This window comes from Lampris incognitus, unplaced genomic scaffold (assembly GCF_029633865.1).
Source record: "Lampris incognitus isolate fLamInc1 unplaced genomic scaffold, fLamInc1.hap2 scaffold_538, whole genome shotgun sequence".
Taxonomy (NCBI): domain Eukaryota; kingdom Metazoa; phylum Chordata; class Actinopteri; order Lampriformes; family Lampridae; genus Lampris; species Lampris incognitus.
This window is the reverse complement of record NW_026611502.1, coordinates 1,251-17,755: the sequence shown is the minus strand read 5'-3', so window position 1 is coordinate 17,755 and position 16,505 is coordinate 1,251. Positions and strand designations below refer to the sequence as shown.

At 48.8% G+C, this 16,505-nt stretch overlaps 1 protein-coding gene across 1 annotated transcript; it reads right to left on the bottom strand.

Annotated features, from left to right (window-relative positions):
• Positions 1-756: 756 nt before the first annotated feature.
• Positions 757-15,081, bottom strand: LOC130133955 (trinucleotide repeat-containing gene 6C protein-like). Its single transcript, XM_056302121.1, has 18 exons — positions 15,035-15,081; positions 11,064-13,544; positions 9,506-9,691; positions 9,012-9,178; positions 8,763-8,840; positions 8,408-8,626; positions 7,539-7,685; positions 7,059-7,178; positions 6,441-6,524; positions 5,834-6,074; positions 5,466-5,630; positions 5,058-5,234; positions 4,766-4,915; positions 4,217-4,327; positions 3,193-3,411; positions 2,076-2,149; positions 1,835-1,974; positions 757-1,156 (listed from the first exon to the last, which is right to left on the bottom strand). The coding sequence occupies exons 1-18, from the start codon at positions 15,057-15,059 to the stop codon at positions 757-759; spliced, it is 5,184 nt and encodes a 1,727-aa protein (XP_056158096.1). The 5' UTR covers positions 15,060-15,081.
• Between the last annotated feature and the right edge of the window lie 1,424 nt (positions 15,082-16,505).

The following is a 16,505-nucleotide window of genomic DNA, read 5'->3' as shown; positions in this document are numbered from 1 at the left end:
TTAAGCGTGGCGCGGGGGCTGAAACTGCTGGGGAAATGTGCTCGGGTGGGGAGGGGGGGGGGGGGCGCTGTGGTTTCTTGCATGAAGCTGCAGCAGCATGCACTCTCCCCTCACGTTTCGCTGGCTCAGAAATGAGGGTGTGCAAGTCTCAGTATCCATCTTTCATGAAGTACAGATCGAGTGAGGACAGCGGGGCTGGAGGGAGGTTAAGGCTAGTATTTAGTGCTGAGAGAAACAAGCGTCAAGTCCGGACCAGCAGATAGTTCTGCAACCATTCTGATTTTGGAGGGAAGGAGGGGTGAGGGAGGTTGTTCGCTTTCGGAATGATGCGTTTACAATGGTTCTCTGAGGTGCTGAATGATGGCCGCTCAGGGCGGAGAGGGATGACAAAAAGTTTAAAGATGGCAGCTCAATGTGGTGTCAGTTTGATCAAAATACACATTTCATACAGAGTAGTTCTCAAAGTTAAGTTCCATAAAAAGTCTCTTTCATTTGCCAAGTCAAAGACTTCCTCCTGCACTCCTGAAAGCAAAAGCCTAACACTTTCACCTCTTACTGAGATTCACCAAAGAAATCCAACTGCAACGACAATTTTTTAAAAAAAAGAGAGAGAGAGGGAGTCGAGAAGGCGAACATCATCAGCCTCGGCCTCCTCTGTCTCTCCCTCTCCACTGCTCCACTCGTATGATTATCTCCACATTGATTTGTTAGGTTTTTGCTCCTGTTGGGGGTTGGCTGGGGCGGGGCGCCGCCGTCCTACATGGACTCCCCGCTCAAGAGGTCCCCAGGCAGCAGTGTATTGATTGGGGTGGGACTCCCCATGACTTGTCCCTCCTCGGTGTTGGGAGGTCCCCACAGGCTGGAATACTGCTGCACGCCGCCCCACAGCAGATCTCCACCTGTCTTGGCTCCACCCGCACTTAGGCCGCCGCCGCTGCCGCCGCTGTTGCTGCTGCTGTTGTTGTTGTTCCAGTGGGCTGAGTGGCTGATTGGGTGAGAGGCTCCGGGCCCGCTTCCGCCCATTCTGGTTTGATTGGTGCCTGGATTGGCCTGCCAGCTGGTGGTTCCCCCTAGTGACTGGCCCTGTGCAAAGAAGCGGTTCACTTCTTCTTCCCCAGCAAACTCTGCCAGGATGGTGGTGTTCCCCAGCACGCACCTGGCCACACACACACACACACACACACACACACACACACACACACACACACAAAAACAAAAAACAAAAACACAATCAGTTGTGTCCTATGTGTAAGATTTCTAATTTCCTGAAGCACAAGTGAACAAATAACTACCAGCAGGGGCTGCTGAACTGTGACTGGAGCAATGTAAAAGACTCCCCCACCTCCATTTATCTGTTACTGTCCAGCACACCGCTGAGCGGGTGGTCTCCCACAGTCAGACCTACGTACCTCCACACTGTGTGTTAGCACAGCAGAACCAGCACTCTGCAGGAAGTAGGGGGGAAACAACTTCCTGGGTTGTTCGTATTTCTTAAACCAGCTAGAATTGCCCAAGGGCACTTGTCTAAACTGCCTTCACGGCACCTTTAAGAAATATGTCAGGTGGGACGTGTCGTTGTCGAGTATTTTTTACACGGCGAACATTTTGTGCGTGGCGGTAGGCGAGCCCTGGCTTACAAAACTCCACCTCAAGTAATACACAACGTGTGTAGATTATCACAATTTTACACATAAAAACACAGACAGGATTTGAAATCGGCATCCATGAGGTACAGCCTGACTACACACTGGCTACACACTGACTACACACTGACTACACACTAGCTACACACTGACTACACACTGAGTACACACTGATTCCTAGGGAGACGTACATGTGCAGGGACTTCTGGGCCTTAGCGGCCTCGTCCTTGGAGCTGTAGCGCACCACGGCGTTGCCCTGGGTCAGGTTGAGGTGGAATGTGATGAGGGGACCATGCTGCATGCACAGTGTCCGCAGAGTTGAACCGTCAATCTGGATCACACAAAGACATGTTAAGGTGACTAAGTACAAGGTGCTGATTTTGAAACTGATGGAGAAATGAAGGCGGTAGAAGGTTGACTGGTAACCCGCACCTGTGGAGTGAGGTTCCTCAGGACCAGCCAGCTACTGGTCCTGGTGGAGCTGTCTGTACTCCACGTGGTACCTGCTGTATGAGACACAAAGCAAATGGAAGAGAGAGACGCCTAAATTAAGGTTCAAGTTTCATTTGTTGACAAGTAAGTTTGCACGTACTAGCAATTCCAGTTGCTGTGTTGTTCGCACAAAGGACACAGGCAAGACTGCACGGTAGAAGCAGGCAGATTAAGAGTGTTTAAGAACATTTAGATGAGTATTTTTGTTTCTGAGTCTAACAACATCTATGGAAATAAAATATAAAGGCAATAATAAGCATCTTAAACAGAAATTTGTAGAATAGCTGCATGAAGAAAATCTGCTGATAGCGGGTCTCAATCACACACCATTACTAACGGGACTGGTTGAAACGTATGCATATGAAAACTGCACAACAGCTGAAAGTTGGTGGGTGGTGTCAAGGTGGGGTTTACGTGAAGCAGCTAACACCAGGAGGATGTGTATAGCCACAACAGGGTCGTCATTTTTATACAAAGTATGAATCTTTTTTATTAACCAAGAATCAAATGCTGGATTATAATGGTGACTATTATAGGTAATCCAGACACAAGTGCTATATAAGTGTAATGATGATTATTATTATTATTATTATTATCGTGGGGTGGTGTCACCCCTGCATAGTTTACAGTTGGGTGCGTATGGCTGTGTATGTAATGAAACGGACAATAACATCATCTCTGTCAGAAGTCACTAGAATCATACAAACCAAAAGCTAAAACCACACCTTTACACAAGAATTCCCTCTCACCCCGCTTAAGGAATGTCTAGAGCTCTACCATGCTGAATATGCCAACCTGCAGTTCTGCTTATTTGCACGACTTTTTAGGGACTTTTTTTATTTTAATACCCGCTCTCATGTGTTATTTACTCCCTCGAGACTGCTGGTTGAGGCTTATTTTGAGGAATATTTGCTCAGAGGATATACGATAAAACAATTCACACAGCTGAAGATTGCAACAAGGTTCAGTCAGTCACTGCTGGTGAGCTCGATACCCTGGAGGCCAGAAACCCCCTGCAACTCAGTGAACAAATGGGTACCATTCCTTAAAGGGTTACCTGAGGTGTAAGAGCTGCTCCAGCCTTGGGCCAGGCCCAGGGAGTTACCCCCCCAGGTAGAGGAGGGCTTGGCGTTAGTGAGTCCAGGTGGGGGTCGGGAGGGGGCTGTGGTGCTGCTGCGGGGACCCTGGGGGACCTTCCACAGCTCATGGGAAAGAGAAGCCTGACTGTGGGAGATGGGTCCTGGGGACCAGGTAGACTTCATTTCAGACAGTTTACCTGTGTGGTGAAGAGGAGGAGGAGGATGTTGGGCTCCGTGGCAGAACTAATACACACAGCATGATAGACACACACAGGGATTCAGAGTGACGACAAGATACACTCCATACACCAAATTTAAACATCCACCTTTGATTTTAAAGGGGAGAGGACACCAAGGACTCACAGGAAGAAATATAAAACCTAACTAAAATCATCACAACTCAAAACACACCATCACACACCCTTCACAGCAAGGGATGCTGGGACGAACAGCAAGGGTCAAATCTATATGCTGCATACTGTGTTTAACTTCAGTTAAACCCAGCCAGGCCTCACACATACGTGTAGTTGTGTGTGTGTGTGTGTGTGTGTGTGTGTGTGAGAGACAGAGGAAGTTATAGAGACCACAGTACACATTTCAGGCTGCACTACAGTGGCTCAGAGGGTCAGAGTTCAGTCCATACCCAGCAGTCACAACATGGCAGGGAAATACAGGAGTCCTGCTCAACCCTGTGTTTCACACTGGGGTCGTTCCATGCTACACACAACCATTACATGGGCACAAAGACTAAGAAAAGCAGGGAGATAATGCATTGTATGAGACACACTGTTGAAAGGAGTAATGGTCCAGAACCAAGATAATGGTCCTACTGTTTAAGATGCAATGAATAGGATGAGTGGTTGGATGTGTTTTCACAGTGAAAGGCCCATGTACCAGGGAACAGAGGGGGCAGAGGAGAGGGGCAAAGTTGTTTTGCAGGGCGATGACCCACTGCCACAACGGGGAAAAAGCTTGTGGTTGGGAAGGGGACACGCTATGTACCTGCATCGTCTGTCTCCGGGGACGACAGACTGAATGAACTAGAGTAGGCACTGACTGGCCAATCAGAAGAAGGAGGCAGAGCCTCATTCTGAGAAGAAGTGGGAGAGGAGCCTGAGCCAGTGCCAGCAACGCACAGACAGAAAGAGAGAAACAAATAAGGAAAAAAGCAAAGTCAGACAGTAAGCAAGAGAAAGCAAAGGAGACAGGGAGAGGGAGAAAATATAGTGAAGGAAGGCAACAAGACAAATGATGACAGCAAGCCAATCAAAAGAAGGGCGTTGAGCATAAACTGAGTAACTAACAATGATTGTAGAAGCAGATTAGAATGGGGGAAATAAAACAACAAACACAACAATAACAAACGGTACTAAGATCAAACTGACCCTACAGTTTAGGGCTGAAGAATACCTCATTTTAGCCCCCCCGTGAAACTGTAGTCGTAATGACGGTATTTATAACTCATCAAGTAAAAACCCATTACTCTTTTTTCCTGTTATGCGAGGTGGAACACATCCAAAAGGCTTTTAATCTTGTTGATCCTGCCCTCACCTCCACTTCTGTCCCGCAGCAGGTAGCGGTTGACATCCTGGATGTTGGTGTTGATGGTGGGCCCACTGGGAACGCTGCCAGGGGTCACATTGGGGTCAGTCTCAGGGTCTATGTTCTGTAGGCCCTTCCAGGGTACACCAGGGCAAAATTCTGGCAACAGGCATGACAGAAGACATGAGATTTTGCCCAGAGTAAAGCAACTAAGTGGCACATTATTTGACTTCATATGGCGATAGTAAAACGTGGTAGTTGGTCAGCTTTTGCTGACAAACAACTGCCAAATGTTCCTCACCTGGTGGCCAGTTGATGTTGGTCCCATTAGCCATCTTATCATTGCTACTCTTGCCTTGGCCCCAGCTGTCTGGTGGCACCAGGGGGCTGGATGGGGACTCAGAGCTGGACATTAGGTTGTAGGGGCTATACGAGTCCTCCAGCTGGGACAGCTTACCTGGGGGACCCAGGTTGGCACCTGGGAGACGCAAAAACAATCAGTGAGATTTAGAACCTATCAAACAAAGGCTTACAGTTTCTAATGTATGAAGGCTTAACCGGAAAAGAGATGACTGTTACACTATCAGTTAATTACAGCAGGCAAAAAGACAAACTAAACACACACTTTGCAGTGACTACAAAAACATAAAACATCTTGACTACTGCCGCACTTTGTCTTCATTTCCCCAGTTTACGTTTCCTTTCTCACCATGCTTGCCCAAACTGGGCTCCAGAGGAGAGGAGCTCCCGGAAAGGCTGTCCATGGAGTTGGGGTGTGTCCACTGGGACAGCCGTGACTGGGCCTGGGGGGGTTCCTTTATGGACAGGCTCCCAACCTCCATGCAATTTACATTCATGTTTGCATTTAGTCCAGCTTAGGATACAGACACAGCAAACAGCGGTTACAACAGAACCAACAAGGTAAAGAGCACAGCTGCCGTTTCATCTTTTGTTGAGAAAACAGGTTCTACCTTACTTTCATATCACAAACAGTGACTTTACTAACGATCAGTATCTTGTTATTTTTTTTGACGTTTCTCTTCCTGTCATGCAAATTGTTCAGTTGATAACACTCACAGAGAGGGTAGGGGCTGTAGGCATTGGAAGAAGACTGCGGCTCTTTGGTCTGCAGGTCAGGGAGGATTGGAACCTGGGGGTGGCCTGGAAAGGAGTCCAGGGCTGATTTGGCCGAGCCAGGGTGCAGGCCAGCATGGGAGGGGGGGGGCTGTTGTTGTTGCTGCTTCATCAGCAGGGCCTGCGCCAGCTGACGCTGGTGCTGTTGGATCTGTTGCTGCATGTTATTGATTGTACGTGCAACCTGGGAGGACGGGACGTTACAGTGGGGACATGATTACAAAACACAAGCAGGAATTTGTCAGAAATTATTGAAATAATCAAAGGCCCTTGCTTGGTTCCACATTTACTTTCTCTTTCCCATCCATTAGTATAGTTGATCCTGTGTATATCCAATGTACAGATAAAAGTTGCCTTTTTTTTTACGACTTTTGAATTGTTCTTATGTAAAGCACATTGCCTTTTTGTGTATGAGACGTACTGTATGAAATATTTGACCGGTTGATTAATGAAATGACTCATGGAGACTATGCGTCGCTCAGAGATCAGCGTGACAAAAAAGAGCACAGTGGACGATGAAGACACTCCAGAGGACAAGAGGGACACTCACTTGCTGCTCTTGTTGTCGAATAGGGCCAGAAACATTGCGCTGCGCCTGCAGCATCTGCTGCTGAATCTGTAAACGCTGGTATGCCTGCGGACCAACATATCCATTAGTAAATATATTTCACTCTGACAGGAACTTGTGACTTGGAAACAGTAGGACTGTGTTTCGCTGTTCTTTTTTTGTCCTTTATTCCCCCCCCCCCCCCGATTTGCCATGTCCAATTCTTGTTCTCCTGGGTTGCACCATTGCACAACTCCTTGAGGAAGGTAGACACTACCATGTGCTTCCTCCAATACACACTGAGCCAACTAACAGCTTCTTTTCACCTGCCAGCTGCACATTTCTCCAAGGGAAGGTAACATGAGTAACATGAGGCCCATGTTATTTCCCTGAGATCCACCCACAACTGTATAGGTGCCCCACCACCTGCAGGAGTCACTAGTTGCAATGGTTCCCCACCCAAGAGCATTGTCAATTGCACTCACTGCAATGCCAAAGTGAGGCAATACCGGGATTCAAACTAAGACCCCAGGTGTTGGGACACTAGCGTACTTGTCACCCAGGCGTGTTTCGGTGTTCTCTGAGTGTGTCTGTCAGAAGATGAAAACAAGAAAGGCTCACCAGTTGCAGCTGGTAGAGTTGGTTCAGGAGGGTCATATGCTGAGGGTTTATTGGTGAGGTTAAAAGTGCAGGATTCAGACCGATGTTTTTTGCTGCAAACTGTAAGAGCTGTGCTTGAACCTGCAGAGTCAAAAAAGCCTGTTTCAGTTGATGAAAAGAAAAGGGCTAACTACTCTTTAACTGAGTAAGCAACTAAGTTATAAGTAAGCACATGTCGAGTTTGGCCATAGAGCGTTTACTTACATAAGGACAAGGAATCTAAGTTTATGAAATCTTTTCACATACAAAAAAACGAGCCAACTTTATCAATGGACAAATCTCAGGGGTCACACTGCCAAAGACAACGCAAAAATAACAAACACCATTGTCATCTATACAAAATATGGCATTAGAAAGCATTGAACATGTTAAAATTGCTTTCCCAACATGGCCTAAATGAGTCCGTCACTAAGTAAGGCCTGAGTGACTTCGCTCATATACCTGAGGGGAGAGAAACTGAGGCACTTGAGCGCGAAGACTAGGCTGGGAGGAGCCAAGAGGTGGCACTGGTGGCTGAGGAGGAGGCTGCTGCTGCTGCATGGCCCGGGCTTGTGCTGCTCCACTGCTGCCAAACATTCCACTCTGCATCTGGAGGACAGAGAATACGCCGCAGGAAGACCAGAGGACTTCATCATCCAAACAAACAAAAGTAGCATTTATCATTATTATTATCATTAGTATCAATACAATTGATTATAGGGAATTTTACAAGATACGGATATATGTCATAATTTCTGCTTACATAAGCAAAAAATAGCATATCCAAGAATCCAACTGAAGTTCATCATATTGGAACCGTTTGGTAGTATAAAGTATATTAAACCAAAACTACTTTTCACATAATAGCCCCTCGACCATTTCAGACTTTACATGGTGAGACATTTATGTTAACAGATTCTTATTAGTTTAGAATATAAAACTGTGTCTCACAATACGAATATATCTGAATTTCCTCTTGATACAATACCATTGAAAGACAGTAACCGATTTTATTGAATTATTACCCGTCCCTACATTAATGCCATTATGCCAATGTGTCAGTTCCATTTAGCGGCTGGGGGTGAAGGTGGTGGTGGTGGGATACTGACTGACAGTGGCCCTCTAAGAATATTAGAACACAAGGTTAATCGCTTTTTATTCATCAATGTGGTATCTCTTCACAGGGCCCAAAATCCCCAGTGGCACCTTTGACTTGCCAGTACAACAGCTGATGGATGTGAGAAGCAAACCATCCACATCAAATCCTCCATCTAAAGCCTTCATCCTGCATACAGATTTTGCTCCTTTTTCTTCATGAATGGCTGGCTAACCTTATCCATGAAGGGTGAGCGGGGGTCTGTTGAGGGGTCTTTGGAGAGGAGCGGAGGCCGGGGACAGCCCATAGGCTTGTTGATGAGACCATTGTTGTACTCGTGGCCAGTCATTCCCATCCCCCGCTTGTCCATCTCTGTCTTCTTCTCCAGCAGGGCACTCATGGCCTGGTCTAGGTTCATATTATTGCTCTTCAGAGCCTCCTCCGCCGGATCCCTCTGAATACGCAACATGGTGAAAAAGTAAGCAGTCGAATGGTAAAACAGTCCATAGAAATACTTCTTTAAAGATGAAAAATGACACTGTTAGTTACTAAAAACAAAAAGGTGCTCGTCAACAGTTGCTTCAACTTACAGGGAAACCCATATCTGTCAGCTGCTTGATGAGGCGATTCATAATCCAGGTGTCCTCCTGCTTCCCTGGAACCTTCCCCTAGAGTGAAAGAGAAGATAGGATATGATTATTGCCACACTTAATCAATATATAAGGTAAAAAAGCTATTGTGAAACATCTAACAACAGATTGGTAGGGGATTTTGTGGTAAAGAACAGCATGCCAAGGGACCGCTAAGTTAAGTAGATCACAAGGACTGGGCAGCCCCACCTTCGGTGGGCCCTTCTTAGGTGCATTGGCCCAGGAGTTACAAGAAGAATTGCTCTCCTGGGGGGCAGCATTGTTCCACATGTCTCCCTCATCAGCATCCCACTGGCTTCCAGACAGAACCAGGTCTTCACCTCCACCTCCCCAGCTGTCTTGCATAGGTTTAGGGGCTGGACAGAGACAAAATGTTAGCTAAAAATATCTAGGATGAGTCATGTCAATTTTTGGTCCTGACAGGGACCTTCAGGCTCAGGAAAAGTAAGAAAGCTGATATGGAAAGTGAATGTAGTTTAATTTGACTGCCACTAGGGGCCAGCGTGGCTTTGTTTATCAAACTGCCCTTGTTTCTTCCATGCCCTTGACATTTTAGGAAATGAGTATTGATCTTGTTTCGTGGTGCAACACAGATGAAGCATCTTTGTTCCTCAAAGCTGAAAACAAATGGAAAACCATTTATCTCTCTACCTCCAAAAAAATTCAAGGTTAGGCTACCCTACCAGGTTTGCAGGATGCAGATCCCACGGGTGGGTTGCCCCTGCCATAGCCGTCGGACCCATTATCCCCCCAGCCTCCACTGGGCTTTCCCCAGGCAGACGTCCCATTGTCCACGCTGACTGGAGGGGGTGCAGGTTCCCCCCAGGAGCCCTCTGATTTGGCATGGGAGCTGGGTAGTTCTCCCCAGCCTAAAGAAGACATTAAGACAGCAACCAGTTAGTACATGCCCCTATCAAACTCTTTCGGACTAGCAACAGCATATATCTAAAACAGGATGCAGCTTTAACCCATCATCAAGAAATAAACTGGCAAACATCTATAAGGCTTTGTGTGAGTGAGTGAGTGAGATCTACAATTCAACACTTAATCTACAAAAAGGTACCATTTACCTTGCATTTGTGTCAACTTTATATTATTTCTAACTTAATTCGATTAACTTTCTAGATTATTTGGTTGATTTAAATTGATGCAGTAATCCAGGTCAAGACATATCCAGTAGAGCAGCCTTTAAGCCATTTTGAAGTGTTAATTGCCAGTCTTGCAGGGAGAGAGAAGCCTGGACTTAACATGACAGAGTGGAAGTCAGAGGGAGAGGACGCCCATTTGCGATTTGGCCCAACCTGGTGAATCTTGGCATGAGAAGGCAATCCATCTCTAAGCCTGTGCCGTACTAAGTTTGTGCCAGGCCCTATTGAATACCCTCTCCTGGGAGAGGTCAAGTCTTAAAGGCCGCAACCAGATCACAGTTAACAATGCTATTCTGACTGGTTTAGCCCCAAAGATATCCAAGGACAACAAAATAAATATGCAGCCAAGAAATTTAACTCTGATCTGCTCATTTTCCTGATTTCCTGTTTTTGGAGCAGTCTATGTCTGTGTCTGTTTGTAACACAGAACATCCCAGTCAGCTAAAAGGGCTGCTATCTAAACGCCACACTGAGAACATGTGTGATGTGGTGCCACTGTGCAGAGACAGGTGAGAGACAGCAGGGGGCGTCTGACCCTTCTCTGCTCCCTGCAGTCTCCTCCTCCTCCCTCTAACTACTGACAGATGGTGGCTCCCGTGTAATCACACACTTCCGCTCCGGCTCAAACGGTTTGTGGTGAATCGCTATTTTCACGAGGCGCTTTGTAAACAGCATTCTTGGGCTTCCTCTGGGAACCCATGTGAGGTTGCCTGGGTTACCAACACACAGCCTGAGTGTTTTGAAATTCGAGGAGCCGTGTGTAGGGATGGCACCACTCAAGTCATTTGGTTATTCAATTAGATGCAAATCAAAGGAGGGCAAACAAGGTCAAGATTTTAACGTTAAGTGGATCATCAACTTGGAGCTTAACACTGCATTGCACTAATTACCTAGACAGCACTCGATACGATACAGCTGATGTTTAAGACCCTTCCTTTTTATTTTGGATAGACAGATGAAACATGTGATAACCAAGTCTCTCTACCTTGTTGGATTTTAGTCGTTTTAAATTAAATTCCAAAAACAGCCTATCTGGTTTTAGGTCTTGAAATTCAAATGTAGTGATGACCATTACTGAGTGCAGCTACTTTACCTTGAGCCATGAGGGGAGCTCTATTGTGAGGTGGTCCAGACTGGTGGGGTACAGCCGGGTCCATGGGCCCACTGCTCGGGCCTGGATTCTGGGGGTTGTGGCCATGACCTTGGAGGGGTGGAGGTGGACCATGATAGGGGTGAGAGTGGGAGTAGAGATGGTTGTTGCTGGGGCCTGGGGGGTTATTGCCTCCAACAGGGCTTGCTTTACCCTGGGGCATCCCTGGGTTGTTCCTGTCCCACAAGTTGACTGTCTTGTTGTAGGTGCCAGGGTCTCCCCAGGCTGAGGTACCATCATCTATTTCCATCTTGCGTCGGATAGAAGGTGGGGAGGGCTCCTCCCAACCAGTGGGCTCTCCTGAGGACTCTTGCTTACTCCCAACCCAACCTCCACCTGGCTTCACTGAGCCTGAGCCACTCCATGAACCCATACCACCTCCTCCTCCACTACTGCTGGGCCCATCCTGGGGCTTGCTTCCCCAGCCCTGGGCAGGGCCGCTGGGGCGCTGGCTGACTGGCTCTCCCCAACCACCACCTGCTCCAGCTCCAGATACCCCGGGTCCAGTGGCAGGTTTTCCCCAGCCTCGGGGGGTCTCCTTCCATCCTCCCGCCTCTCCTTCCCAGCCAGGGTTGGTGGGACTGCTTTTCTTGCCATCTAATGATTCCCCCCAGTCTCCTCCACCACTGCTCCCTCCACCATTGCCCCAGCCATGGGAGGCTTTGGGTTGGTCTCCCCAGCCCTGGGACTTGGCCTTGTTGGGAAGGTCATCCCATCCTGGCGATTTCTCCTCTCCCCAGGATTGACCACCATTCTTGGGTATGTTAGAAAGGGGACCCCCTGGTTGGGGATTTCCCCAGCCCCCAGGGCCACTGGAGGTCTTCTTGCTGTTGGGTGGCTCTCCCCAGCCAGCACTGGGCTGGTTGGTAGCAGCTATACTTCCTCCCCAGCCTGGGGCTCCCTGAGAACCAGGGCCGTCATTTTTGCTCCCAGACTCGTTCCTCTGAGTTGGGCCCGTGTTAGTGTTAGGGGGCCCTGAAGGGTCGCTGGAGATAGTGGGGCCAGAGCTCCAGGAGTCAGTGCCTACATCATTCTTTCGGTTGGTCTCATCCATGTCCCAGGAAGTATGCTGGCGGACTGGGGTCTGACCCCAGCCAGTGTTACACAGTACCCTGGGGTCCAGGTCCGGGGCGGGGAGCGGAGGGGCTGGATCATCCCTGGATGAGCGGCCCCTTTGGTTGGGGCGTCCATCCATGCTGTCACTGCTTCCCTCGCTGGCACCAGCTGTGCTCAGAGCTCTGTTCCAACAACTGGCCTGCTGATCCTGGGGAGGAGAACTGGGGGTTTCCCAGCTTCCCTGAGCCTCTGTAGTTTGCTGCTTCCCCCAGTCGCCACTGGACTGATCACCCCAGCCTCCAGAGCTCCCTGTTCCACCACTCCCATGGCCCCAGCCAGAACCAGAGTCCCAGCCAGACACATCCTTGCATGAGGTTGCCTTTGAATCTCCGTTGCTACCCCAGACTGAGCTGCCATCTTCTCCATTGACCTGTGGGGTCCCAGGTGGATGCGGACCGATGGAGCCTAAGCCCACAGAGGCACTGCCCCAGCCGGACAGGCTATGGATGGGGCTGGGGGAATCCTGCTTGTTAGTGTGATTTGGTCCGTCAGTGTTAAGGTTCTGAGGTTCGGAACTGAAAGACACATTCGTGGATGGGGAGTGACGTGGCTCTGAAGGGTCTGAAGACATGATGTTACCCCAGGCGCTGCCACCCCCCAAGGGGTTCCCGCTGGCATTGGCTCCAGGGCCAACATTGGCCTGAGCTGATGAGGCGCCAGGTGGGTTACAGAGGTTGGGTGGGGGTTGTAAAGGAGAGCTGGAGTTGGCTCCCCCTGAGCTGCCTCCCCCTGTGCCAGGCCCGTCATGCCCCAACACAGGCCAGGCAGACGGGTTGGCGTTTGGGTTCAGATTCAAGTTAAAGTTAGAAGTGGAGGTCAAGGAGGAGGTGCCCCAACCCCTGCTGCCTCCTCCTCCCACTAGGCCATCACTCTTCCCGTCACTCCCCATTGAGGACTGAGGTGGGCAGTGGGCGGGTCCGGGCCCAGATCCCCAGCTGCGATTGGCTGTGGCCTGACTTGAGAGCATGCCAGCCCCAGAGTGATTGGCAGGGTTGGGCCCAGAGCTGGCCTTGCTGCTAGGGTGGTTGGCAGGGAAGTTGGCCCCTGTGGCCATACTCACTGTACTACTACTGCTGCTGCTTGCCAAAGCACCAGGGTCAGTGTCCAAGAGGCATCCTCCTGGAGGGGACTGGCTCTGGCTGTAGGTAATGGAGGGCCAAGCCTTTGTGTCCTTCTGGTCAATGATCAGTTGATCCCAGCCACTGGTGTTGGTTGAAGCTGCAGCACTAGTGGCAGGTTGATTGGTTGGCAGGTGTCCCCAGAGGGGATTATCATACTGAGTTACCTGGCTGCTCTGTGGTTGCAGTTCTGGACCAGATAATAGAGAGAAGAGAAATGGAGGGAGAGAAAGATGGATTTAAGTTAAAGGTATTATCACACCCACTCACATATTGCTGTGGGTGAGATGCCATGGCAACGTTTAAGGTGTCTAAATATAAGTTAAATATGATGATGCTTTAGCGGTGTAAATTAATGCCGCCCACACTGACAAAAACTACAACACTAAAAAAGGACTTTAACAAGAACATAATTATAGCATTTATCTAAATAAGAGCAGACTCAGAAAAACAAGAAATAATCCAAGAAAATGTTTATATATATATACAAAACAACAACATTATTTCCCCCCCCCACACATTAAGTCACTTTAAATCATAATAAAACAATGCTACTTTCCCCACAGACTGAAATTAGACTAAATCAGTTTCAGACCAAGATCTATCGCTTCCAAACAGGGCAAGACTCGTGGCAATCTTTTCTTAGAGGAGTTCCCTTAGAAGCAGCATCCAATGAAACAAAACTGCCAAGTAACCCCTAACCACTGGCCTCCTGACCCCACCCCTGCAGTCTTGACATCAGTTTTGACCTCTGGTTGGCATGCAGTACATCTAATCTGCTCTACCCCCAGGCAGCCCGCCTCCTCAACACAAGCGAGCTTCCATTCGCCTGTACAGCTGCTCCTAGAGCCTGAAGTAAACGCATAGACTAATTTCTCTCTAATAAATACACAGGCAGACTCATTTGGGCACGCTCCCTGGAGTCTCCTCTTGTATAAGGAGCAAGTCAGTAGAGGAGAAGACACGTTCCAGATGCCCTCTGTTGCTGCCCCAATTTATCTCTGCGCTTGTTATTGTTTTGGTGACTTCCACACAGACTGATTGTGTCATAGCTTCACAGGGGGATGACAAAGATAGAAAGAAAGACATGCACGCACACACACACACACACACACACACACACACACACACACACACACACACACACACACACACACACACACACACACACACACATCCTATTCGGTCAAATTCGGTCAAGCTTACTTAAAACGTTTGCGAGGGGAGAGTGAGAGAGAAAGAGTAGAGCGAGAGAGAGAGAGAGAGAGAGAGAGCGAGTGTAAAAAAAAGAAAAGAGGGTACTGTGTTTCTGAACCACATGCAGTGGTGTCGTTCTCTGGCGTCGTTCTACTGACTAGTGCAGGACCGCCATTTTCTCAGACCTGAACCGGAGCCAAAAAGGCTCTGAGCTACCGTCCGTAATCTGCAGCGTTGCTGTTTAAACAGCGTGCATGCTTTACTGACTTATGATAAACAAACAGGCCCAAAGCTGTGTGATGCATGACCACTCTGCAGCCTCTACGCTCACACACTTCCTTGTGTTTTGCTATGCAACGCGCGAAAACGACCAAAACCAAAACCACAACCACCAAAACAATGCACAAGACAAGAGGGAGAGAAGTCTGTTGAAGCGCGTGGGGTGGGGGTGGAGAGGAGGGTGCAATAGAGGGGTAAAAATACCTGTGGATAGGTGCCTCCCAACCATCCTTAAGTGCTCTAGGTTTTGCTCGAAGCAGTGGCCATCCTTGCCTCAATATGTCTGCTTGGCTCGCCAGGCTTGTGAAGCTCATTTTTGAAAAGCTGCCAAGAAGCTGCACAGCTCTTGCACGGCACGAGAAACACCCCCCCCCCACCACCACCACCACCTTCCTTCCTCGCCCCTCTCGCTCTCCCTCCCACTGACATCGCTTTGGCTGGGTCCCTCCTCCTTTCTCTGGCTCTTTATTTATATCATGCTCTATTCCTATCCTGACAGAACCCCCCCCCCGCCCCAGAAAAGCACTGAGAGGTAACAGTGCATGTGTGTGTATGTGCTGGGAGGTCTGGGTTAAACATGTGATTTCAGGATAGGGGACATTTACATTTTGTCTTCATGAGAGATGAGGTAAACAAAACAAAAAAAAAGACTTCCCTCTTCCAACCTGCCCACAATTCTTCTTTCAGCCTGTCAAAGCTGTCTCTAAATATTTAGCCAAGCCCACTCCATCTACAATTAGCACCGCCGCCCACAATGGAGAGCCTCTTGAATACCAGTGGCGATACAGAGCAAGAGGGCAAGAGACGGCACGCAAAAAAAAAAAAAAAAAAAAAAAGCAAGAGAGCAAGACATCAGGTGAGGGAGAAACACAAAACATGGCTGCACAGGAATTTTAATGTTCTCACACACACGCATACATGCACATATGGACGTGTTAACAGACATATCCTCGCACCACACACATGACCAGTGCTCCACCGTCAAATGTGGGGGGGGAGTGTGTATGTGTGTCCCAGACCTGCTGCGTCTGTACTAGCTGCTAAGCTAGGAAGGACAAGAAGACAGGCGCTGCACAGGAAAAGCTTGTGAAGGCAGGCAGCTCATGTGGTCACGACGCCAGAGGAGCTAAACCTCCATGCCGGACACGGCTACAGCTAGCTACAGCTAGCCACAGCTACGGAGGTGGGGGCTGGGGTGGTGGACTTGGGGGTAGGAAGAGGAGGTGTTGAAAAAGGAGTAAGAATGACATAAAAATGTAAGTAAGGCAGGTGGGAGGGGGATAAGAAAAACAGAAAGAGAGGGACACCAAAAGGAGGGGAAGGTTCAGAGGGTGCTAGAGTCTTGGTAAAAAAAAAAAAAAGAAAGGGGGGGGGGACAGCAGTTCCCTAGATGAAAGCGGGTATTGTTTACAAATGATCCCAGCGCCCATGGAACAACACAATAAGTCAGTCTTGCGGAGAACAGAGCTCCCCATTATGGTGGAGGCTGGGCCCACTGTGCCGCTCCGCTGACAGGACCCAACATGTGGTGAGGTCATGCCGTGCCACTGCACAGCCGCCTGCTCCTTTGTGTGTAAATTGGGACCTTAATGCAAACACTTGTCTTGCTTCCCCTCACATCCACTGCCTCTAGAAAGCTGGGGTGAAGGACCGGACCTCCCTCTCCTGCCGGGAC

Bases quoted from the DNA above. Each gene is read 5' to 3' on its own strand.
- LOC130133955 (XM_056302121.1), bottom strand. From the start codon at position 15,059: ATGGTTGGGAGGCACCTATCCACAG. The intron at 13,545-15,034 runs GTATTTTTACCC...TATCTGGTCCAG, and splicing joins TGGGAGGCACCTATCCACAG to AACTGCAACCACAGAGCAGC. The intron at 6,525-7,058 runs GTGAGCCTTTCT...GTTGGTCCGCAG, and splicing joins AACTCTACCAGCTGCAACTG to GCATACCAGCGTTTACAGAT.